This window comes from Rhodnius prolixus, unplaced genomic scaffold (assembly GCF_049639745.1).
Source record: "Rhodnius prolixus isolate KJV_2025 unplaced genomic scaffold, Rpr scaffold_40, whole genome shotgun sequence".
NCBI classification, from domain to species: domain Eukaryota; kingdom Metazoa; phylum Arthropoda; class Insecta; order Hemiptera; family Reduviidae; genus Rhodnius; species Rhodnius prolixus.
Window position 1 is genome coordinate 547,181 of NW_027411620.1, and position 25,306 is coordinate 572,486.

Below are 25,306 nucleotides of genomic sequence, written 5' to 3' on the forward strand. Positions count from 1 at the left end.
CGTACCTCTCGACCCTCAAGGCCCAGATCTCCTCCCAAAAGGGCACACTCCCAGGACTTACCTGAATCCCCGCCTCCTTTCCCAAGATGTTCCCTCATTCCTCCTAGTTCCTTTGAGCCCCATCTGCCTCTGGGCAAGGTCAGGGACTCTGAGTCTCGACCCTCGTCGTCTTCCTCGTCCGACGAATTACCCCCCGTGCATCCTGGGACTTATTTTGGCCGAAATTCGGCACCTCCCCCCCGCCAGAATTATAGGTTTTAGGCAGGCGCGATACCCCTCCATTGTCCACCTTCGCTTTCTGCCGTCGCAGACACTGTCGACTGTGTCATTCGGCAAAGGTACCAAGTAAGTCCATAGTCAAGTCCTTCCCTTCGGATATGTCAGTTTCCACCACTGCCCTGGTGTATCTCCTTGGAGGAGATGGCCAGTGGTATCGCGCTCGTGCCCAGCTGGATTCAGGCAGTGAAATAAACTTGATGTCTAAAGCATTCGCCAAGGAGAGTAAATTGAATCATAACCCCATGTCAGGCGGGATTCGAGGAATAGGAGGCAATATTGCCACACAAGTCGTAGGTCAAGTTTCTACCAATTTAAAACAATGCCCCCCGTTCTCCCAATTAAAAATTCCCTTCCGAGTAGTCACCAAGACTGTCCCAGATGCACCATCCTCCTTTTTTCCCGTCAAGGATTGGTTGCACCTCATTGATAAACCTTTAGCTGACCCAACCTTTAATGAACCAAGGCCAGTAGATGAGGTTTTTTCAGCCTCGGTATTTGATGCCATCGACCTCAGTCAAATGATCCGTACCCAAAATGGTTCCCCCAACGCCCGATTGACAACGTTGGGTTGGATCATGTCCGGTCCTTTGAAAAATCTTCCTGTTAAAAGAGTTCGTTTTGATCCTTCTGCCCAAAACCACGCGTCTAACTCTAAGCTTTACCGGACTTACTACAAAATCTTATTCAAACATAAGTACGGTCATTCAACATCCCATAAGGTGCTTGCTGGCCCAGCTATTTTGGAAGACAAACCTGTGACAGTAACTCTTCCTCCCAAGTCTGAGTCTGAGTCATTTGGTCATCCCAATAACCCTGAATTTTTATTAGAGTCAGAGCAATCAGTTTCCCCGAGCTTATCTCCGTTCTCTACTCAAAAATTGTCAACTCCCGAAGAGGAAGTCACTCCTCAGCCTTCTGCTCGGCCAACCTTGGCCATTCCGCTCCCTCCAAAACCACAACGCTTGAATAGAACGCGGCGTCCGCTGCAAATTCTTATCACCCCTGATTCTGAGCCTTTGCCCCCTGCCACAATTTCTGCGGAAGTCCCTTCTTCTGAAAATTCTACCCTGCCTGTTAATTCCTCCTTATGCAATCCTATGTCGGCGATCTCTATTCAACCTACAGTACTCCGCGTCTGCTCAGAAAAATTCTCCCAACCAATCCAGCATCCCCCTGATCAGGTCCTGTCCCGCCTCATGGAAAAAATGTTCTCCCTAGAGGAAGTGTCTGAGGTCTCACCCCTTACTCCGGATGAATTAAAGGCGGAAGAATGCTTCGCCAAGTCACAGTTCCGACTCTCTGATGGTCGTTTTTCAGTAGCACTGCCGCTCAAAACCAGTCCCTGTTGTCTCGGCGAGTCTAGAAAGGTTGCTCTAAAGCGCCTTCTTCAGACTGAGTCTCGCCATGCGAAGTCTCCACATCTCCGCCCTCCGTACGTCGAGTTTATGCGAGACTACCTAGAGTCCAAACACATGGAGCTGGCTCCTCCATTCAAGTTGGGTCAAATTTCTTACTACATACCCCATCACGCTGTCCATCGCCCAGATGACCCTCCGGAGAAGATTAGAGTTGTATTCAACGCCTCCCAGAAGTCCTCATCAGGCGTTTCTCTCAATGAGCTTTTGTTTCCCGGTCCAAAGTTGCTACTCAACATTTGGAAGGTCGTTACCCGATTCAGAACTGACAGGTGGGTGTTCACTACTGACATTCGTCAGATGTTTCGGCAGATACAACATCCACCGGAAGACAGAAACCTATTGCGTATCCTTTGGCGATTTGACACCAGCCAACCTGTCCAAGAGTACCGATTGTGCACTGTTACTTATGGAACCACGTCAGCTCCTTACTTAGCATGTCGCGTCCTTCAAGAATTAGCTCTGACCTCTCAGGCTTCCTTTCTCCTGGCCTCTGAGATACTCCGCGACCGTACCTATGTGGATGACATTTCTGGATGAGGCCCTACTCTAGAAGTGGCATTACAATCCAGAGATCATTTAATCCAATTATTGAGTCAGGCTCAAATTGAACTCAGAAAGTGGGCCTCAAATCTACCGCAATTATTAAATAAAATACCCTCTGAATATCTGCTTCCAGCCATGTCCTCAGTCTGTTTAGAAAACGATGAGGAGTCACAATTGAAAATCCTCGGACTTTGTTGGAACCCTTCTCAAGATTACTTCCATTTTTTAATCCGTTCCGTTCCTAATGTTCAAACTAAAAGACTATTAGCCAGTCAGATTGCAAAAGTTTTTGACCCCTTGGGATGGCTGATCCCCATAACAGTTTTTGCTCGTGCAATATTTAGAATAGTCTGTCAAGCCTCCTTTGATTGGGATGATCCCCTGCCCTCATCAATTGTCCAGGAATGGGCTCAGTTCGCTGTCTCCCTGCCTGACCTGTCTAAAATTCACATACCTAGATTTTTGTCTTTACCCAATCCTAAGTGTTATTTAGTGGGTTTTGCTGACGCGTCTGAGCAAGCCTATGCGGCCGTGGTTTACCTTGTGTCCCAGTCTGAGGACACTGTCATTAGCCTGGTCTTGTCTAAAGCCAGAATGGCCCCCATGAAACCGGTCACGCTCCCTCGTCTGGAGCTTTGTGCGGCCCACCTACTTGCCCTTACGATTAATAAGGTCAGATTACTTTTCCCTCACATAACCACTCAGAACATCCTAGCCTTTTCGGATTCTACCATTGCCCAGGCCTGGATTGCAGCAACGCCACCTCCGCATTGGAAGGTGTTCGTGGGAAATAGAGTAGCTGCTATCTTAGAAAAAGTACCCGCCTCGCAATGGTCCCTGCGAGTTCTAATAGTCCGAGCCCAACAGCACTCGCTTTCCGAGGAAATTGAGGATGCTCAGTCCCCCAGGCCTAGACTACGCCTCGTGAAAACCTTAGGCCTATTTCTGCACACTGATGGAGTGCTGCGAGTTGGAGGGAGACTCAGACTGACCGCTGTCCCCGAATCTCAGAAGCACCCTGCCTTGTTGCCTTCGTAACACCCCTTCACGGCCATGGTCATACAAGATGCCCACATATCCAACCTCCACTTAGGCCCCACTGCCACTCACGCATTTCTGCGAAGTCGATATTGGATTGTCAATGGTAAGAATGTCGTTCGCCGACAATTGGGAGCCTGTAACAAGTGTTTCAGTGTCAAGCCAACACCCTTCAACCTGCTCATGGGGCAACTGCCAGAAGGAAGAGCCAGCGCTTCATCACCCTTCACCACCACTGGCATAGACTATGCAGGCCCCTTCAACGTGAAAATCGCTTCCCTGCGTTCAGCCAAAGTCCTTCAGTCTTACCTCGCCATTTTTGTCTGTTTTTCCACCAAGGCCATACACCTGGAGCTAGTCACAGACCTCACAACACAAGCATTTTTAGCTGCCCCAAACCGCTTCGTTGCCAGGAGAGGTGTGCCAAGTCACATTTGGTCGGATAATGGCACTAACTTTGTCGGAGCCAAAAGAAGAATCAAGGAGGTATCCACACTACTAAATGACGCCAAGTCTCAGGAGGCCATTCTGAGAGAATCCAACAAAAGAGGCATCGAGTGGCATTTCATCCCTCCTAGAGCACCAAATTTTGGAGGCCTCTGGGAAGCAGCAGTTAAATCCACTAAAAGATTACTGAAGGTCACGTTAGGCACTCAAGAGCCCACCATGGAGAGTTTCCTCACAATCATTTGTCAAATTGAAGCCATATTAAATTCCAGACCTCTCACCGCTGTCTCGTCCTCGCCAGACGACCTGCAAGTGCTGACGCCAGGTCACTTTCTTATTATGCGGCCAATGACTGCTCTTCCTACCGACAGTTCATTAACTCCTCGCACAGCGCTTCGTTCAAAGTGGACCATGGCACAATTTACAGTCAACCAGTTTTGGAAAAGATGGCACAGGGAGTACCTCCTCGAGCAGCAGGCCATGCTCAAATGGCATTCGCCTTCCTTCCCGGCGGCAGAATGACAAATAGTCATGATCATGGACGACAACCTCCCTCCACTGCAATGGTCCATAGGCCGAATAGTCAACCTTCACCATGGGCGAGACAACGTGGCTAGGGTGGCTGAGGTGAAGACTAAGTCAAGACTGATCAGCCGGCCTGTCCGGAAGCTTTGCCCCCTCCCAAATCAGTAAGTGGATCTCAGACGAGTCCACTGCGGGGGAGGATGTTTGGTTCCCCAATAGTGGCGGCCCCCCAGACTTGTTTTTCCCGGAGTGTGCCCCGCGTCAGTTGCGCAATTGGGTGAGCACGAAGAGAGAGGGGGATGTGCTGGTAGGATGTGAAGCCAAGCGTCACTGAGAAGGAATGTCGGCCATGTTAGCATCAGCTTTTTCTTGTTGTGCGTAGTGTTATTAAAAACTGTGGTTTGTGTTCACAAGGTTATGAGAAAACTGTGTCTTAGTTTATTATTTAATGAGCTCAAACTTTTGGTCTTTATGGATAGAGACTCACATAAGTACAATAATTATTACAATTAATTCCTCCCTGATATATGTATATTGTCTTGGACAAATAACTATTCTAATTACTTTCCCTGTTGTATGTCGCCTAGTACAAACAATTTTTCTAATTATTTTCCCTGTTATATATTGTCTTGTACAAATAATTATTCTAATTAATTTCCCCGTTGTATATTGCCTTGTACAATAATTATTACATTGAGTGTAGTGCGTATTCCGCACCAAAGTGTTATAAAGGACACACATACTGTGGTGGTCAGATCCATTATTATTTCACGAATTGTGTATTGTTTTGTCTGTATCTCCTCGGAGACATCTTAATTATGAATAAAGATTTATGCTTAATTTGCAAAAAGTGTTCTGAAGACTGGTGGCGTCCCCCACTATTCCAGCCTTAATTTTATTTGCGTCTATATCCACCCCCCTTTTTGACAACTTTTCAGCCAGTACGGGCGCACTACACAGATTTGCTAACGGAGAAGCTGTTACTAGGTAACTAGTTTCTATTATAAATTTATTTTTAATTTATTTTTTTTCCCTTATTATCAAAGTATTGTTTTAACTTTAATTCTAGTCACTGGTATTGTTATTTGTTTGTATTATTATTCAGCATATTGCCTCTTCCTTGTTTTCTCATTTCTCCTTACCCCCCCCCCCCGTGGGGGCTGAGCTTGCCTTCTCCAGCGGTGTTTGTGTTTGTAGAGGGTGGCGTAACAGTGTCTCTCCCTTAAAACTCCCTTCCTCATCACTGATGGTTCCCAGAGAACACCCTGGATTCTTGGAAATGATACGATAGGGTCTAGCTCCCTCCATAAGTTGATAAGGTCAACTCTACCTCTTCACAAAGCTTCCTCTATGAATCTCTTTAAGGCTTACGAATGGCTAAGTTGTAAGAAGTAAGGGCCTCATGGTACATCACCCATGTATCCTTTTAACTGCATTAAACAGTTTTCGGCTTTTTTGCGGAGCTCCATCAGCTGATTATTCCACCAGCTTACCTTCCTTTTCGTGTGCGTAATCGTCCCGGGAAGCCTCTATGATGACGCTCTGAAAGCACTCCGCAGCGTCATCAATGTCCGTCTGGGTCCTAAGGTTATTCCTCACTGAATTAATGTTTTGACTAAGATCCCGTCTATAAGAATCCCAGTCCGTCCTCCTAGGTTTTCTATAAGTAACTACCTCCTTACCGTCAAATTCAACGCCGAAACTAATATACATATGATCCGAGAGCGTGGGAAACCTTGATACATGCCAATTCCTAACCAGGGTCGATACAAAATTAGTCCCCAAAGTTAAGGCAAAAATTTCCCTACGAATAGAATTATAGAAGGTGGGTTCTTCTCCTTCATTAACGACAAACAAATTATTAGCAAGAATGAAATCAAGAAGTTGCTTACCTCTTTGATTGGCCCTAGAACTGCCCCACACCACATCGTGGGAGTTAGCATCACACCCAATCAGTAGTTGCAGACCTCTCTTCCTACACTGGATGGTCAGTTGTTGAAACTCCTCCGAGGGAGGGAGGTTGAATCGTATGGAAGATAGGTCGAGGCAATAACCATTTCCTTAACCCCTTCTTCCGTACGTAGTTTCACCTTCACTGCAGTCTGGTCTCTGAAACAAAATTCTATCAGCAGTAAAGATGTAATATCTTCCCTAACGTATATACATGTCCTGGGATTATCCAGGCTCCGATCATAGAAAATCTTACCTTAAGCCTCACCACCTCAAGTCCTGCCTCACGCCCCCGTGCTAGCAGGGTTCCTGAATGAGAACTATGGCGATTTCTTCTTCGCAGATGAAGTGTGTTAGAGCTGAGGATGCCCCCTACAATGGTGGAGGTTCACCTGCAACAGCCTCCAAGTGTTTGGGGGTTCATTATTCGCAGCTCCTCCAATAGGCTTCGAAGCTACCCTGAGTTTGACTACATCCAGGCCCAAAAATAATTTAAAATTGGACCTTTTCAATCTCACCAGGGATTGTTCCGAGAGGTGGAACACAAGGGTTGGCCCTTGGGCTCGACTTTCCTATTGAGTAATCTCCAATCCGCCGTCTCAAGTCCTCGTTTTGATCGTTGAGACTTTCCATAACAGCGGATGGAGAGGCGTCTTTGAGGGGGAACCGAAACCTACATCGCCACCTTAGCTACCCTTGTCACCCTTGGCCAAACCCACCCTCAGCCTAGTTCCCTCTCCCACCTTGAGCTCTGGGATTGACCGCTCCAACCACAATTGACGATGAGGGCACCTCTGGAGAGAAAGGAGCCCCTAAACTGAGGTCTTATCCCGCCAGGATTTTTGCAGATTTGCTCAGCCAGCTTCCGCTTTAACAAATCTTCCTGTCTCTACCAAGAAGGTCGTTCGGGTAAGAGTCAAGAACGACGGCCATCTTGGGAGCAGAGAGTGCATCCGTAAAGGAGCCTGTTAGCTCCTTATCTGAGTACCTCACTCTCTTACTCCCTCGCGCCGCCGTCTTCTCAGACTCGGTACTGGGAGTGCTAATCTCCGATCTGGGCCTCTTCGGGGATGGGGAGCTTTGGGGTGAGGGAGTTTTAACAACACCCACCTCCCTCCTCTCACCTGCCCCGACCGAGGTGACCAGAGGAGCCACACTCTGCACTTCCGTCTTTTGGACAACTTTGGAGGAGAGCAACGCTTTCCTCCTTTCCCTCCAGACGTTTTTAGAAAACATTCCCTGCTATCCTCAAAGGCCTTAAGCTTGGCAAGCTTCATCCTCTGGGACCCGCTCTGTTTCCTTTTAGAAAATTGAAGGACTTTAATTTTGCGCGAGACCTTAGCGAGAGCCTTTGTTTCTAGTGGATCACCGTTACCGCTCCCACCAGGAACACTCTCCTAAGTACAGAACCAGATGGTGTTCCTTCCTCAGAAACCTGAGGAACTCCGCCATCTGGAAGTTTTGTATTTTTATTTTTATTTAAAAAGGCTTCCATTATGTTCCCACGAGAAATGGGGGATTAACGGTCTTCTGTGACAGACCCCCACTGCGGCAAGAAGGCTACAAAACAATGGGGTTTCGCCCGGTGCCCCAAGGTGATCGTTACCGCACACATGTTTTACCACCCTGTACGCATTCAGCCTTGACACGAGTCCCCATCTCAGCTTGGATAGAGATGCAGTGGGAAAGGAAGGGGAAAGACGGAGTAAAAGGAAGAGTAGAATTTAGGATTAAGGATTTGGGTGGGGGGTACACCACCACTAAGCCTTAAGTGTACTGTGTAGACGTGTTATTAAGTAGTGGATATGCAACGTGTTCATGTTGTTAGGCTGGGACACCCGCAGGGACGCCAGGATCCCTGAAGTAGTGGCTAATCCATTTATCCCTAAGTGGAGGAAAAATGAGACCGTAACAGGAAGGGGAAAGACAAGAAAGGAAGGAAGGAAAGGGACCAAAGGAAGCCGATGGGGGAGCCGTCAGAGCTTCAAAAGCTACGTTTCCAGTCAACACTAACAAAAAAGTGAGGGTTGACTTGTCGTTGAACTTCCGGAATTGCATACACTTTCCTCCGGAGTCTTAACGACCTTGTGGACCACATCTCTAGAATAGTGAGTTACAATAGGTTTTAACGCAGTAAGTTACACCAGTTTTTTTTATTTCCATAAAATTTTTAAGTGTAGTAGTTAGTGCTATTTCTCTGTAACTTTCTGATATCTACGAGGGTCGTTTGAAAAGTCCGTGCAAAAATAAAAACTACTTAATTTTTTGGGGTAAACCTTTTTTATTTTTCAACATAGTCTCCTTTTAGGCTTATACACTTCGTCCAACGCTGCTCTAGTTTGTTGATCCCTTCCGAATAATAGGATTTGTCCAAGTCTGAAAAATAGCCATTCGTTTCTGCAATCACCTCCTCGTTTGAATAAAATCTTTTTCCCGCCAGCCATTTCTTCATATTGGGGAACAAATAGTAGTCCGAGGGAGCCAAGTCTAGAGAATAGGGGGGATGTGAAACGAGTTGGAACCCTATTTCCATTAATTTTGCGACCACAACTGCTGAGGTGTGAGCTGGTGCGTTGTCGTGATGGAAAAGGACTTTTTGTGGGCCAATCGTGGGCGTTTTTCTTGCAGCTCGGTTTTCAAACGGTCCAATAACGATGAATAATATGCACCTGTAATAGTTTTACCCTTTTCCAGATAGTCGATGAGGATTATTCCTTGCGAATCCCAAAAGACAGTCGCCATAATCTTTCCGGCCGAAGGAACGGCCTTCGCCTTTTTTGGCGCAGATTCCCCCTTGGTAACCCATTGTTTAGATTGTTCTTTGGTCTCAGGAGTGTAGTGATGTATCCATGTTTCATCCACAGTGACGAAACGACGCTTAAAGTCCTGCGGATTCTTCTGGAACAGCTGCAAATCACTCGACTTTCTCGATTCAAACGAATGCCAAACACAAAGAAATAGACCGATCTAGCTGAAACTTGGTGTGTGTTCTTCCAAGAGATGCTACTAACTAAACATAACCTCGATACGCGCCAGTGGTGCTATCTCTCTGACTTTGCACGGAATTTTCAAACGACCCTCGTATATCAAATACTGTTTCAGTAACTGTAATACACTTTTATATTTAATCCGGCACCTTAACTTACCAATCCTACACTTCACCAGGTCCTTTCTTCTAGTATATATTTCTCTTTTACACATTACATTTTTTATTTCATTATTAAACTAGTTTTATTTTACTATTGTAATTGTTATTGTATTTTAATTCATGATTAAATTTAGTTCTTCCTCAAATTTATCTATAATTGTGGTATACATATATTTTTGTCATTATTACCGCGATTGCACCTGCCAGACAAATTTTAATAAGCCCAAAATGCACTTCTTTTGAAGCTAAGATGCTCTTATATAATAACAACCTACTTTATGGTAGTGAAATTTGGGAAATTTAGATATTTTGATTGTATAGAACAAGCGCAGGAGTAGATATAAAGTGGGGATCCTGGCGCAGTGGCAAATGAGCCAGGCCCCCCAGCCGCCTCTGGTTTACGTTATCCTTACCCCTCTCCCTCAACATTGTGTAGGTAGTTACCCTCTACCCCCACCCCCACCCACAACCCCCAACTCCTCCATCGCAGCCCCCCAGCCGCCTCTGGTTTACAATATCCTTACCCCTCTCCCTCAACATTGTGCAGGTAGTCCCCCTCTACCCCCACCCCCACTCCCAACCCCCAACTCCTTCATCGCAGAGTAGATATAAAGTGAGGATCCTGGCGCAGTGGCAAATGAGCCAGGCCCCCCAGCCGCCTCTGGTTTACAATATCCTTACCCCTCTCCCTCAACATTGTGTAGGTAGTCCCCCTCTACCCCCACCCCCACCCACGACCCCCAACTCCTTCATCTCAGAGTAGATATAAAGTGGGGATCCTGGCGCAGTGGCAAATGAGCCAGGCCCCCCAGCCGCCTCTGGTTTACGTTATCCTTACCCCTCTCCCTCAACATTGTGTAGGTAGTTACCCTCTACCCCCACCCCCACCCACAACCCCCAACTCCTCCATCGCAGCCCACCAGCCGCCTCTGGTTTACAATATCCTTACCCCTCTCCCTCAACATTGTGCAGGTAGTCCCCCTCTACCCCCACCCCCACTCCCAACCCCCAACTCCTTCATCGCAGAGTAGATATAAAGTGGGGATCCTGGCGCAGTGGCAAATGAGCCAGGCCCCCCAGCCGCCTCTGGTTTACGTTATCCTTACCCCTCTCCCTCAACATTGTGTAGGTAGTTACCCTCTACCCCCACCCCCACCCACAACCCCCAACTCCTCCATCGCAGACCCCAGCCGCCTCTGGTTTACAATATCCTTACCCCTCTCCCTCAACATTGTGTAGGTAGTCCCCCTCTACCCCCCGCCCCCAGACAGGGCAAATGAGTGAGAAATAAAAAATTATTTTTATCTGGTGTATTCGATCCGACGACTCTGTGCACCAAAAGCTGACGCTTTACCATCCTTGACCATAGTGGTAGTCTTGTGTATGTTTATGAAAGATGTGAATCTTATGTTTCGCGGTCGGCGCGGTTCTCTCTGTGGGGGATTCCAGTGCCCGGGGATCCGGTTTTGTCAATGTTACGTAGGCGACAGTTGCTGTTGGCAGGGTTATTCCAGCAGTTTAATTTATAGTTTTGTTTACTTCATATAGGTAAGAAATCACCTTGCTATGCTATTTGGCGAAGTGATTTCAGCGACCCCCACTCCTTTACCAACTGGACAACTGTATTGCACAACATTATGCAAAGAGTAATGGCTACAGTTTTTTTTTTACTACCTACCTTATAAGTGGTGCGGCGGTAGTTAGATAAGAAATCGGTGGTGGTGGGGGATTATATATTCAAGTATTTAATATATCTACCTTTAGTTACCAACATGTCTAATAAAGAGTATGGACTTCAATTGTGCACCAGTTTTGCCATCAACAATAGTAATAGTAAGAGAATCATTTCCGGTCTATCTGAAGATGATATTCCTATTGCTGCGTTGAAAGGACGTAAGGCTGAGGTGATTTATATTAGCCAGGAGGATTGGCGTGTTTTCTACGACAAGCGTGGAATATGTGAAGATTTTTTCAAGAAAAAAAAGGTGGAAGAGGAGGAAATTAGATTGCAATATTCGACAATGACTTTGGAGAAGAAGGGTGTGCATAAGGTGATTACATTTACGGCCAAACCTACATGGATGGATACATTTTTGAATTTAGAGCCTCCTAAAATATCTCTATTAAGAAATGAATATTTCCAACTGTTGGCAATGTATAATTGTTTACAAGATCAGTTTAATTATTTAAGTAGAATCTATAAGCCTTGTACGCTAGAATATAATCCAGAGGAGGAGAATAAAGAGAATTAGAAATTCATGTGTTTTTTTTTTTCTTACCTAACCCCCCGTCAAGGACAAGGAAATAAAAAAAAAAAGATATTGAAAAAAAATTATATTCTTAATCTTTTACATCTATTTTTTATAATTTTCTTCAACAATAAATACTTTACACATTTGGATTTATGAAATGAAAGTATTTGCGATCGTGCCCAAAATACTTTACATCCTTGACATTGTTTAATCTCTGGGTTCATCTTTGAACATTCCCTAATATGGTCTGCCAACGAACCAGTCCTGACAATGTGTGTATAAATAATTGGGCATCTAGATACTAAAAGAGAAGTACAATTAATATAATAAAACCGAAAAAAAAAAATACTCGTAAAAAAAAATTCTTACAGTTTAGGTGGCTCATGGTGTGGATGTTGTGGCAAAACTGAACTGGAATTATTTAATCCCTACATATATATATATATTAAATGTTTAGGCTGTCATAAATTTCGTCCACAGAAGTGGTGGTGGTGGTAGTAGTGGCAGTGGTAACTTGTGTACTCTGCTTATACCATAATTTCTTGACAAGTCCATGTATATCATTTATGATATTATCTCGTTCATTACATTCAATATCGAATAATGATAATGGATTGTTTAGAGTGCCAACGGAGGATTCTAGAAATTCATTGTATATATAGAAAAGATCGTTTGCTTTAAAATATAAACAACCATCTATACCCTTAAAAGCGGTGGAAACGTTACGTGGTATTCCGGGGAAAACATTTGATATATCTCCCACATAATCACCCTTCAAATCATCACATTCGTTTATTTCATTTACAAAAAAACTATCATATACAACATACGTTTTTCCCTTATTCGCATTAATTACTGCATTTACATTACCATCTCTTAGCAAAGAATGATAACTAGGTCGTGATTTTAAACGTAATACCATATGATCTAAAAGGTAAACCTGACGGTTTGCGATTAAAACTATATCATTGTTAGGACGTTGGTAAATGGCAGAAACTTTGACAAAATTTTTAGGTAGAAAATCTAACCATCTCATTATGGATAATGGTCGTGTAAAGTCTCTAATATTTCTTAAATTCTTCTGCAGAGGTATACTCCATACTAATCGTCTGTAGAAGAAATAAATTCGTTTATTTATTACCAGAAAATTGTCAATTACATTTTTAAATTGACAAATATCGGCTAGTAGCGGCGGTTGAAAAGGAGGTATTGGTTTAGGCGTCGTCGTCGTCGTCGTCGTCGTCGTCGTCGTCGTCGTCGTCGTTGTAGGTTTTGTAACAACAGTCTTCTTCATCTTCTCACCATACAACAATTGTATAGCATCAATTTCTGGTGTTTGAAGATCAATGTCGTCAACGTGTTTGATAAAATCTGGGAAATAATAGTATGGATACATTATGGAATTCTTATGCGATGTATGGTGTAAGCCTAAAGCGTGTCCAATCTCATGAATCAAAACTGAGTATAAGGATAGCTCGTCATCAGCAGGTATCATCAGGGCACCATTCCAATGTTCATTTTCATCTACATGTATTTCCACTTGTTCTCGATCTTCACTGGGAAACTCAGCATGTGCTAAGACACCGCCAAGTCCATCAAAATCTTTAAAACAGAAATTCCATCTATTTGTAGTGCAAAGATGTTTCCTACTGGCAAAGGAAATTGTAATGTTTGGTTTATGTTGATCATGGTGAAAACCTAGTCCAGAATGTTTTGACCAGAGAGAAAAGGCTTTCTCTGCTACTAAAAAATATTTAACTGGATAAATTGTCCAAGTTAAATTTTGTCCACCCCATTTATATTTACTACTATCCACCATGAAGGGGGTGAAATTATCTTCAACACCGCATCTAGATCTATTCATAAAACGTATTGTTTCTTCATTCTCCTGCCCATCTGCCGGTAGAGAGTGTATAGTCTGGAATAGTTTTAAAGCGCTGCTAGCTGCTGTTAAAGAACTATCATCTTGATTCAAATAACCATATATTTGTAGATAATTAATCGTAGAGTTGTTGTAGGATAATGCGTAAGGTAAACAAAACGTAAGAATTAAGTACCTTATCATGTTGACCGTATGCTGCATAGTTTACAAATGAATGAGGAAACACACAAGGATCAATATAAATAGAAGACAATTAAGAGAGAGAGAAAAAAAAATATATTTATTTAACCATACAAAGTGTTTAATGCTTGCGAAATTTCATGATCTAACATAGCTGCGTAACTACAAATGCATGTATCAGGCCCCTCTTCACAATCTTCATTTGCCCAGACACAATTCGTGTAGTGACCTCCATCAGTTGTACTCCTTTGTTTACATTCCTTGGCTATTTCCTCCAGGTCTTTGATGGCTGACTCAACCTTCACAAGTAAAGCAGCCCTATCGAAATCTCCAAGATTTACTTTGATGCTGTCTAAATCCTGTCTGAATCGGCCGTATAAGGGGTGTGAGAGTATACTCTCCAAGTGTTCCATGATGATGTTAACTGTACGAAAGGTAACGAGAAAATGAAGGGGAAAATCTAGTATTAGTTGACTAAATCCTTTGCATTTATCCAAGATGGTTTGGGGAACCCCCACCATTTCACGTACACCTTATCATGTTTTCCGCGCAATATCCTCTCCACAAGATATACATCTTTGAATTTAGTTTTCTGTAATTCCTGCGAATAGAATGCTCCTTGTATAGGTTGTTTGGACATATCTTCTAAAAGATAAGTATAAGGTATTGTCCTGCGTACAGCTACAACTTTAAATATTTCAGCTGACCAATTTGGTGTAAATCCTCTGGAGAATACGGTTCTATTTTTGGAAATGCGAACATAATCTCCTTCCTTAAAACGTGGTTCACCTCTTTGCCTCCTCCTCCTCCTCTTCATCATCAATATCTCATGCGCGTTACTCTGATTCACTTCTGAAGGTTTCATTCCTATGGTACGGTGAACTGTATTGTTATACTTGTCTATTAGACGAGATAAATGACCAATATATTTGTAACTACCTTGGAGGCTGAATAAACGATACATTAATCCTTTAAATGTTCTATTAAATCGTTCAACAATGGCACATTTAATTTGGCTAAATGTACTGTAGTGATTAATTTGATATGATTTCATAAGCTGCTTGAAATGAGCTTTGTAGAATTCCTTGCCATTATCTGTTTGAATATTCTCTGGAATGCGTCCACTACTGCTAAGGATATCTTCCAAAGCTTTTACAATATCCTTTCCTCCTTTAGACTTTACCGGCTCTACCCAGGCAAACTTGGAAAAACAATCAATCACTGTCAATATATACTTGAAACCCTTATTTTCACGCGCGTAAGGCAGGAATTCGATGAGATCCATTTGCCATAGATCATCCAATCCTTTTAAAATAGTTTGTCGTCTAGGATAATGCACTCGTGATGGTTTGTGAAGTTCATCAACTATTTCCTCTTTGATGTTTGCCATCACGTTTCTAGAACTTTTTTCAACAGAAAGGCTGTAACAGGTGTATGCGGCGGCAATAGACTTATTCTATTATTCGTAACTTCAAATGTACGATTTACAAAGGTGGTTGTCGACTGTAGACAACTGGAGACTGATCGTAAACATTCAATAGGTATGATTTTGTGACCAGATCTTCTCTTTCATTCACTAATTTTGTAACATATACTCTCATATATTCCTCTAAATCAGTCAGTTTTACATAATAGTTTTGAAGGTGTCTCTTATTAACTGCGTCATAAAGTCCACCGGATCGTCTATTCCAGTGAGTCGTTTATGTTTAAAGTCAACGTACTCCTCCTCCTCCTCCTTCTTCCTATCAACGTGCAATGGACTCTGCGACCACGGTCTGCCAAATTTATCTATTGTAAACATGTGACCTGTGCAGGCAAAACTAATGACATTTCCGTAGTTTTAATAGATTATATTAGCTTCTATCAACTCCTCAATAATAGATTCTATTTTATTTTCATGTCCGCTATGACCTGCCAGTTTAGAGGCAAACAGAATCTATAATCTTGCGATTAACTCGTTTGGATCGTCCTAATATTCGTAGATACATTGACCTTCCCACATTCCCATACCTGTCTTTTTCTTCACCGATCTAAATTGATATGGCTTGGATGGCGGCGGCGGCGGCGTCGAAGCCTGTGGTAACAACCTATGTTCAGCACCTCCTTCTCCTGGATGGAAAAGAGGTCTAACTATATTTTTATACTTCCATCCTTTACTACCACTCATCTGTTTTTCCTCACTAAACTGTTGTTTATGAGCATTACTCAATTCTAGAATATTTTTATAAACTTGTAAATCGTTTTCCGTATATGATGTGGGTTTTTTAAGGAATAATAACTGATATAAACCTGGTGTCCCCTCAAACAATTTATTTTTTATCACAAGATCATTTCCATTTAAGGTAACTTTTACATTTCCAATGACCATTCCACCGGTTGGTAATATACGAATGCCGTACCTATCATCTAAATCCGTCGCCGCCGCCGCCGTATGAGCAGAAGTGATGGATTTATATAGGTATGGTTTAAGTAGAGGACCAATGCTTTCCTCTGCTTTCAACTCTTGCAGCAATAGAGAATCATGTTTTAGAGGCGTTTCCTCCTCCTCCTCTTTCTTAACAGGTTCCGCTTTAACCATTGCCTCCTTCTTCCTCTTCTTTTTAACTAATTCCTGAAGCGGTGCAGTAATAGGTCGAAAACTGGTTTCCAACTTCTCCTGAGTTAACTGCAAACCACGTTTCATACTTTTAAATTTATTACGCAATATTTGAGAAGTTTGAATAAGTTGTTTAGTAAGTTTAGGGTCCATGACTGGTACTGATGAAGAGGTTGTTGCAATCACTCTATATATAGATAAATGTATCTAATCCTTTCCGAAATCTCCCCTTGTTTACATCTCTTGTCTTATCAATGGCTACAAACCCGTGAGGCTCATCCCAACAGGCGTGACATATTTGTTTGAATTTTTCAAAGGAAATATCCGGCGAACTTATATGATCGCTATAGACATGTCTCAAATTTAAATCATCCTGTTTGAATAGCATAATAAAATTGGCATTATCACGTATAAGATGTTTTGGTATTCGAGCATAACTCTGTGTCAAGTAGAAACAATCAATGGATCTGTGCCGACTCATACTGAAATACTGTCTAATAACATCCTGCTGATCCATAGCAATGTCATCGAAAATAATAATGGAGTTTGTTTTAGCCTCTTCAGGCGTGGGCACCTGGTTAGTATCGTTTACTGTGGAAAACCCCACTTCCGGCACCCGTTTACAAACCTCTTCCAAGTATAAATACTTTTCCTGTTGTAACGATCTGCTACATACGTAAATATTTTCAAATTTCAATCCATTTGGATTAAGCAGGTGATTAGGTTGGTTTTACCCGAACCAGATGTTCCACAGATCAATGCTCTTATACTATTCGGCAAGAGGACACCATGACGACTGGCCAAGTTCTCAACATCAGGTAGTAGATTATAAATTGGTAATCGTTCACTTTGTTTCTCTAGACGCATGACTAGCTCTACATATATATAAACGCTCACGTAGCAAACACTCTAATCATAATGAGAAAGAAAACCGTCGGGAGAGGACTTATAAACTCAGTGATTGACAAACTACCATTTGAAGCACACATTCCCGGCTATAATTATTGTGGTCCCGGAACTAAACTTAAAAAGAGATTATCACGAGGTGATAGAGGAATCAATCCTTTAGACGAAGCTTGCAAAGAACACGATATTGCGTATTCTGAAAATAAGGATCTAGAGGTAAGACATACGGCTGATCGTATACTTGCGGAAAAGGCTTGGCAAAGAACAAGTGCTAGTGACGCATCTTTGGGCGAGAAAGCAGCAGCCTGGGCTGTTACAAACGTTATGAAAGCTAAAGTGAAATTGGGTGGTGGTGGTGGTGGTGGGAAACGTCGTAAAGGTGTTTCCGTTAAAGATGTGATAAATGCAGCTCGTATAACTTCACCGCTATTGTCCATTAGTGATGGTTCAAAGAAAGCGCTTAGAAAGGCTAAACGTTACATTAAAAATAAAACTAAAATAAGGAAAATTCCAAGAGTGTTACCAGTGCCTAGAACCGGTGGTATTCTACCATTTTTAGTGCCTTTATTTGCAGGACTTTCAGCGCTAGGAAGTTTAGCTGGAGGCGCTACGGCAATAGCTAAAGCAGTCAAGAATACACAAGAGGCGAGAGATCGTTTGGAGGAAATGAGAAGACATAATAGAAAAATGGAAGAGCAGCATGTTGGCAGTGGATTCTTTCTCAAACCCTATAAAACTGGTTATGGTTTAGTTAAGAAAGCAGAATGACTACTTCCTCCTCCTCCTGACAGAGCACTCACAAATATAGATTTGTTAAAATTTGCCAAAGACATTCCTCATTTTAGAGGTGTATATATGCGCGACACCCTACCAAAGGATATTAAGGCGGATGAATGCGCCATTGTGAATTTAGATTCAATTAGAAACAGCGGTACTCATTGGGTTGCGTATAGTAAAAAAGGTAATGAAATCACCTATTTTGACCCATTTGGAAATCTTAGACCTCCATTAGAGCTTTTACGCTATTTCAAAAACTGTAAAATTACCTACAATCGTCAGAGGTATCAGGAGTGGAATACGCCTTATTGTGGACATTTATGTTTAAACTTTCTCTATAATAATGCCTAATCTGGTGTAGAGAGGTTAGTCATGTCGTTCACCTTCACGCTGACTGGTACATCCAGTGTGCTTAGTAATGACATATTTCCTCCCATTGATCTATCATCAGAAGGTTACAGCATCGGTCTCCTCAGCCTACAATCCTACAACTCTATACCGAATATAATTCAAGATGTAAACAATAAATTTCATTATGGGGATGATGGTGGTAGAGTGATTGAAATTCCTACTGGTGCGTACGAGATTGACGCTATTGCAGACTACCTAAAGAGAAACATTAAATCTCCAGATTTTATCAAAATCAGAGGTAATGTGAACACGTTAAAGGTTGAACTAATGTGCTCGCAACCGATCCATTTCAACAAGGAACATTCCATTGGTCCGCTACTCGGATTCACCAAACATAGAGTGTTGGAGAAGATGGTGGTTCATCAGTCTGATGAACTAGTGAGAATACATAATGTAAATACGGTGGCAGTTAATTGTAATTTGGCCATAGGTTCCTATAGAAATGGAGAACCTGGACATACAATATATGAATTTTCTCCTACAGTTCCTCCAGGTTATAAGCTAGTACAAGAGCCCAGTCCGGTCATTTATTTCCCAGTCACTGGAGAGAGAATTGACAATATTACGCTAACTCTCACGGATCAAGATAACAATATAGTGGATTTTCGTAAAGAAGTGATTACCATACGTTTACATTTAAAACAGAATGGGCTTTGATTACCAAAGGAGAAAAAGTATAAAAAGCGGTAGCGTTAGGAGTAAACCATACAGTACTGCTACCCGCAGGACGAGGTTAACACCTGCAAATATCAAATTTCTACAGAGAATAGGATTGGTGGTAAAGCGGCAGCGGCAGCGACGCAATGGAAGAGATATTAAACGTGAATGATGAAGTGGTTTTCGACGATCGCATCACCGACTACCAATGGCATAATCATATGCCCATTAATAGTTCAATGAACAATTCTGACGAGATCATCATCTCCATTCAACAACAGGACATATTCACCGTTCCTTCAAAGAGTTTTCTCTACATTCAAGGGCAGGTGAAAAAAGAAGCTGATCAAGATGTTAAATTAGTGAGAAATGCCTTCTTGTTTCTCTTTGATGAAATCAAATATCAGTTGAATGGAGTTTTGATTGACCATGTCCGTAACCCTGGAATTACCACCACTCTTAAAGGTTATGTATCGTTTACCAGAGACAAGGTGGAAACATTGGAGATTGCAGGATGGAAACCTCCAAGTATAGATGTAAATCTAACTGACGAAGAGGGAAATTTCGATTGTTGCATTCCACTGGATACCGTCATGGGCTTCTTTGAAGATTACAATAGAATAATTCTACAGGGTAGACATGAACTTATTCTGCATAGAAGTAAAAGTGATAATGACTCAATGCTTACGGCTCATGCGACTACAAAGGCTAATATAGAGATCAAGTCTATCCAATGGAGGGTACCGTATGTGAAAGTGTCTGATCAACAGAAATTAAAGTTTCTAAACGTTGTCAATAGGGGAAAGACCATTCCCATGGCATTTAGATCTTGGGACCTTATTGAATATCCAACCCTACCTGCATCTACTAAACATACATGGGCTTTGAAAACTAGCACAAATTTGGAAAAACCACGCTATGTTATTGTAGGATTTCAAACAAACAGGAAACATAATTTCACTGCAGATCCAACAATCTTTGATCAGTGCAACATTACAAATGTGAAACTATTTTTAAATTCACAAGCATATCCCTATCACGACCTAAATGTAAACTATAACAAAAACTACTACAGTTCCATATATTACATGTACCAGGATTTCCAAAATAGTTACTATGGAAGAGAAAACAATCCTCTATTGTGCAAACATATGTTTAAGGATCTTGCACCCATTATTGTGATTGATTGTTCACGTCAATCTGAAGCTATTCGCTCATCCTCTGTTGATATAAGAATTGAGATGGAATGTAGTGAAGCCTTCAAGGCCAACACCACAGCATACGCATTAATTTTGCACGACACATTGGTGGAATACTCCCCTCTACAAGGACTAGTCAGACGTATCTAAAACCAGTTTTTTTTTTTTTGTGGGGTATTGCTGGATGTTGGAACCCCAACTTCACTTTGCTGCATAATTGAACAGCTACATAATTTTTGTAAATAGAAAAAAATAATTTTTATATGTACATATGATTGCTTATCAAAGAAAAATAAAAAAGGAAAAGAGGCAAATAGCCCATTTTAAAAAGTCTTTCTCAAGACTCTGGAATGGCAGTGTGGTTCTTTGGACGGTACAGAGATAGCGACGCAGTCGCGACGCCAGGGCGCAGCACGGTCGACTTCGCTATAAAAAGGGCAGAATCGGCCGTGTCTGCATCAGTCCAAGATAATTTTTCAACGGGAAAACATCCACAATAGCTACCTTAGCTGGAAGATTGCTGACTGGGCCTTACTCTCAACCTGGATCTCTGTACCGGCCAAAGGACCTCACTGTCCGGACCAGAACAAAAAATCGATCACTTAACCCCTGTATTGTGAAGAAAGAAGAAAGAAGGAAGTGCAGCACACGAGACGCCTTGGTTTACCAGATACGAAGGCGAGCCGAACGCCAGCGCTGCCGCAGTGCGAGACAAGAGCGAGGACCAAGCCCAGCACACGAGCCGCTGCAGTTCGCCAGCTACGGAGGCAAGCCAAATCACCAGCGCTGCCACAGTGTGAGATACGAGCGAGGACCAGGCCAATTGGTACCGGGGTTTATCGGGGTGCTGGCCACACTGCCGGGGCTCCCAAAGCCGGTTGACTGGTATTAGCGAACGGCCCTTTTCAGGGCCTCTCACATCACTTTTGCTGTGGCCTCGCGCTGGGAGCAAGCCATTCTCGGAGCGGCGCAGTCACTTCAACCAACAGTGTGAACGGCCCTTTTCAGGGCCACCCAACTGTACGGCTACCCCGCTGGGGAGCGCCATAGGCGAGTCAAGCGCCGACACATTTTTTTGTGAACGGTCCTTTTCAGGGCCATCCAGTCACTTGTACCTGCGAGCGGTGAGAAGAAGAGCTTGTATACTGGACTTCATCCCTCGGCCGCATTAGTATACAACAATTGGTGACCCCGACGTGATGACTGAAGCGAGGGACGCACCGCTCGAGCCTGCACCGGACACAGAGGCTGTAAGCCTCGTGAAGTTACCCCAGTTCTGGGAGGAAAATCCAGCATTATGGTTTCTACAAATCGAAGCTCTATTTGGGGCCTACAAGATCAAGAGCGAGGCTGGACGATTTCAAGCCCTGGTTGGTCAGCTACCATATCAGGTGCTTACACAAATAGCCGGCTCAGTGCAGTCACCTGGTCCAGTGCCTTACACGTCAACGAAGGAAAAACTGATCGCTATCTACAGTCAAAGCCAGGAGAGAAGGATATTAAGGCTTCTGGAACAAACACAGCTTGGCGACATGACTCCTTCACAGCTGTTGCGACAAATGCAAAACCAAGCGGGTACAGTGATGTCGGACGGCGTCTTACGTACCGTTTGGCTGCGAGCACTACCGCAGAGAGTGAGAGGGATTCTAGCCGCTATTGAACAGGACGACCTAGACAAGTTGGCCACTGTGGCAGACAAGGTAATGGAGGTAGACTCCAATACCTCTGTTCACGCTGTGAGGGATACTGACGGCGACAGACTGGCTCGACTGGAGAAGCAACTGCAAGATTTGCACGAGCAATTTTCTTCATTGGCCACTACCATTCAGCGCAGCAACCGTGGAAGAAGTAGGTCCCGGAACCGTGACCAAGGAGCTCCCAAGGATGGGTATTGCTACTACCACCACAAGTTCGGGGAGAAGGCCACAAAGTGCAAGAAACCTTGCAAATGGGAGACCACCAGCCAGCCGTCAACAAATGGGACGCGGTAGACGGGAAGGCGGAAGCCGCTACCGCTAATAAATTCCGCCGTCTCTTCGTCACTGACATAAAAACAGGGACAAGATACCTGGTGGACACTGGCGCGGCGATATCCATCATCCCCAACTGTAACAAGGCCAGGGAACGAGACTCAGGATTCAGCCTGTATGCGGCTAACGGCACTCCAATCCCAACTTATGGAGAGCAAAGGAAGAGCTTGGATCTTGGCTTACGCCGACTGTTCGTGTGGGATTTCATCGTGGCCAACGTCACGCAGCACATACTTGGGGCAGACTTTCTCGCCGGAAGCAATCTGGTGGTTGATTTGGCCCAGCGCTGTCTAATAGACCGGACCACAGGACTCGCAACTATAGGGTCCATTGAAGTCGTGGAGCTACTAGAGCTATCTACCGTACCACCGCACGTACCATTTAGGGAGTTGCTGCTACAGTTCCCTACCTTAACGAAGGTTGGCTCACGTAAGGTACGACAAAACAACGGGATATTTCATCACATTGAAACTACAGGGCCTCCCGTATGCAGCAGGGCGCGAAGATTGCCGCCAGGCAAGTATCAAGCCGTCAAGGAGGAGTTCCAGCAAATGATGAACGACGGCATCTGCCGGCCATCCAAGAGCCCATGGGCCAGCCCACTGCATGTGGTTGAGAAGAAGGATGGAACATTGCGACCTTGCGGTGACTACCGCCTGCTGAATAGCAAGACCGTGCCAGACCGATACAATGTGCCTAACTTGCACGACTTCACGATTCAGTTATACGGCACTAAGATTTACTCGGCTCTGGATATAAACAAGGCGTACCATCATATACCAGTGGCGGAAGAAGACATTCCGAAGACAGCTATAATCACACCGTTTGGCCTATTCGAGTTCGTCAAGATGACGTTCGGTCTAAGAAACGCAGCCCAGACCTTTCAACGATGCATGGACCACCTTTTTAGGGACCTACCATTCGTGTTCGTCTACGTAGACGATATACTCATTGCGTCCAAGGATGAGCGAGAACACGAAGCCCACCTAAAAGTAGTGTTCCAGCGGCTGAGTGAGCGAGGGCTGACGCTAAGGACTGATAAATGTGTACTGGGACAACCGACAGTCAGCTTCTTGGGGTACACCGTGTCACCAGAAGGGATCTGCCCACTTCAGGAGAAGGTGAAAGCTATCCGGGAACTACCAAAACCAGCCACCATCTATGATCTAAGGAGATTTCTTGGGATGGTAAACTTCTACAGGAAGTGCCTTCCCAACGCAGCCACCACCCAGAGAGAGCTCAACAAATATCTCCACCACGCTAAACGCAGGGATAAGACGCCTATAGTGTGGTCGAGGGAAGCAGAAGCGGCCTACGAGAAGACCAAGGAGGACCTTGCGAATGCAACATGCATAGCACATCCTTCACCGGACTCTCAGCTATCAGTAGCTTGTGACGCCAGCAACATCGGCATGGGAGCAGTGCTACAGCAACAGGAAGAGGGCACACTACAGCCGCTAGGTTTCTTCTCTAAAGCGTTCAACAAGGCGCAACAAAACTACAGCACCTACGACCGAGAGCTTCTGGCAGTGTATGAGGCAATACGCTACTTCAGACCCATGATTGAGGGCAGGCATATCCTAATATACACCGACCACAAGCCACTAACCTACGCAATGCTACAGAGCAATAAGACCTTGTGTCCCAGGAGATTACGGCACTTGAACTACATCTCTCAATTCTCCACGGATATACGCTACCAGCGGGGAGAGGACAACACCGTGGCTGATGCTTTATCGAGGATTGCGGAGGTAACTGTACTGAACAACTTTCAGAACCTAGCTGAAGCTCAGAAACGGGACGAAGAAATCGATACCCAAGAGAAAAGGGAGACTCTTCGCCTCCAGCTAGTTCCGGTACCTGGTGCAGAGTACAGTCTTTTCTGCGAGACCACAAAGGGAACACCCAGGCCATACGTACCAGGGGAATTAAGGAAGCCAATCTACGAGAATCTGCACAGCCTTAGCCATCCAGGGATCAGAGCATCAAGGAAGCTGGTGACCGCTAGATTCTTCTGGCCAAACATGGAAAAGGACGTAGCATATTGGGCAAAACACTGCATACCCTGTCAACGGGCCAAGGTCAACCGACACACCTCGACATCGCTTGGGTCCTTCATGCCGTCCAAGAAATTTGAACACGTGCACCTGGACTTAGTTGGACCACTCCCACCATCAGACGGGAAAGAATATCTCCTGACAATGGTCGACCGAGCGACCGGGTGGCCGGAAGCGATACCTCTGACTAGCATCACCGCTACCGCTGTGGCAGAGGCCTTCTATCGCCACTGGATAGCTCGATATGGAGTACCAGTCCGCCTAACAACTGATAGAGGAAGGCAATTCGAGTCGACGCTGTTCAACCAGCTAGCGCAACTTCTAGGGATCACGCATCTCAGAACAACGGCTTACCATCCACAAAGCAACGGAATGGTAGAACGATGGCACCGTTCCCTGAAGAGCGCACTTCGGACGAGGCTCGAAGAGGCCCGCAAATGGACCAAGACCCTGCCTACGGTCCTGCTAGGACTAAGGTCGGCTCTAAGGAGAACCACCGGGTTAAGCGCAGCAGAGGCAGTGTTGGGACAGCCACTACGTTTGCCCGGAGAAATATTCATGCCTCCTCGAACTCAAGAACCCACAGACGCCAGTTTACAACTGTTACGGCAGGAATGGGCACGAACCATCAGTCCAACGCAAACGAAATGTTTTGTCAGCCCGGACCTGGAAAAGTGCACGCACGTATTCTTACGAGAAGAGGTTCACAAGCGGTCACTGACGCCACCTTATTCAGGACCGTACCTAGTGCGGAAACGGGATGACAAAACGGCTACAGTGCAACTACCCGGCAGGGAAGACCGAGTTTCGTTGGACCGCCTCAAGCCAGCCTACCTACTGGAGGAGAGCCAACAGGATGCACCAAAACCTCCGGAGCCTTCCACCGCCAACGATGAAGGAAGCGAGCATCGGTCAACTAGACCATCGAGGACCATCAGGCGGCCAGTGCGATTTGCAACGTAGCTCTTCAATTAGGGCGGAGGCATGTTGGAACCCCAACTTCACTTTGCT

General features: G+C 44.3%; 5 protein-coding genes across 5 annotated transcripts; 4 read left to right on the forward strand and 1 right to left on the reverse strand.

Moving 5' to 3' along the window:
* Window positions 1-2,375: 2,375 nt before the first annotated feature.
* Window positions 2,376-3,278, forward strand: LOC141457635 (uncharacterized). Its single transcript, XM_074134840.1, has one exon. It carries the CDS (start codon window positions 2,376-2,378, stop codon window positions 3,276-3,278), a length of 903 nt encoding a protein of 300 aa, XP_073990941.1.
* Window positions 3,279-3,293: 15 nt separating this feature from the next.
* LOC141457637 (uncharacterized) lies at window positions 3,294-4,247 on the forward strand. Its single transcript, XM_074134841.1, has one exon. The coding sequence runs from the start codon at window positions 3,294-3,296 to the stop codon at window positions 4,245-4,247; it is 954 nt and encodes a 317-aa protein (XP_073990942.1).
* A 7,798-nt stretch (window positions 4,248-12,045) lies between these two features.
* LOC141457638 (matrix metalloproteinase-26-like) lies at window positions 12,046-13,683 on the reverse strand. Its single transcript, XM_074134842.1, has 2 exons — window positions 12,903-13,683; window positions 12,046-12,239 (listed from the first exon to the last, which is right to left on the reverse strand). The coding sequence occupies exons 1-2, from the start codon at window positions 13,681-13,683 to the stop codon at window positions 12,046-12,048; spliced, it is 975 nt and encodes a 324-aa protein (XP_073990943.1).
* Window positions 13,684-16,970: 3,287 nt separating this feature from the next.
* Window positions 16,971-17,932, forward strand: LOC141457621 (uncharacterized). The gene has a single exon (XM_074134822.1). It carries the CDS (start codon window positions 17,177-17,179, stop codon window positions 17,930-17,932), a length of 756 nt encoding a protein of 251 aa, XP_073990923.1. The 5' UTR covers window positions 16,971-17,176.
* Window positions 17,933-19,146: 1,214 nt separating this feature from the next.
* LOC141457618 (uncharacterized) lies at window positions 19,147-20,371 on the forward strand. Its single transcript, XM_074134821.1, has one exon. It carries the CDS (start codon window positions 19,156-19,158, stop codon window positions 20,356-20,358), a length of 1,203 nt encoding a protein of 400 aa, XP_073990922.1. The 5' UTR covers window positions 19,147-19,155; the 3' UTR covers window positions 20,359-20,371.
* Window positions 20,372-25,306: the final 4,935 nt, after the last annotated feature.

Bases quoted from the DNA above. Each gene is read 5' to 3' on its own strand.
- LOC141457635 (XM_074134840.1), top strand. From the start codon at position 2,376: ATGTCCTCAGTCTGTTTAGAAAACGATGAGGAGTCACAATTGAAAATC.
- LOC141457637 (XM_074134841.1), top strand. From the start codon at position 3,294: ATGGTCATACAAGATGCCCACATATCCAACCTCCACTTAGGCCCCACT.
- LOC141457638 (XM_074134842.1), bottom strand. From the start codon at position 13,683: ATGCAGCATACGGTCAACATGATAAGGTACTTAATTCTTACGTTTTGT. The intron at 12,240-12,902 runs GTGAGAAGATGA...ATGAATTTCTAG, and splicing joins TGCTATACAATTGTTGTATG to AATCCTCCGTTGGCACTCTA.
- LOC141457621 (XM_074134822.1), top strand. From the start codon at position 17,177: ATGAGAAAGAAAACCGTCGGGAGAGGACTTATAAACTCAGTGATTGAC.
- LOC141457618 (XM_074134821.1), top strand. From the start codon at position 19,156: ATGGAAGAGATATTAAACGTGAATGATGAAGTGGTTTTCGACGATCGC.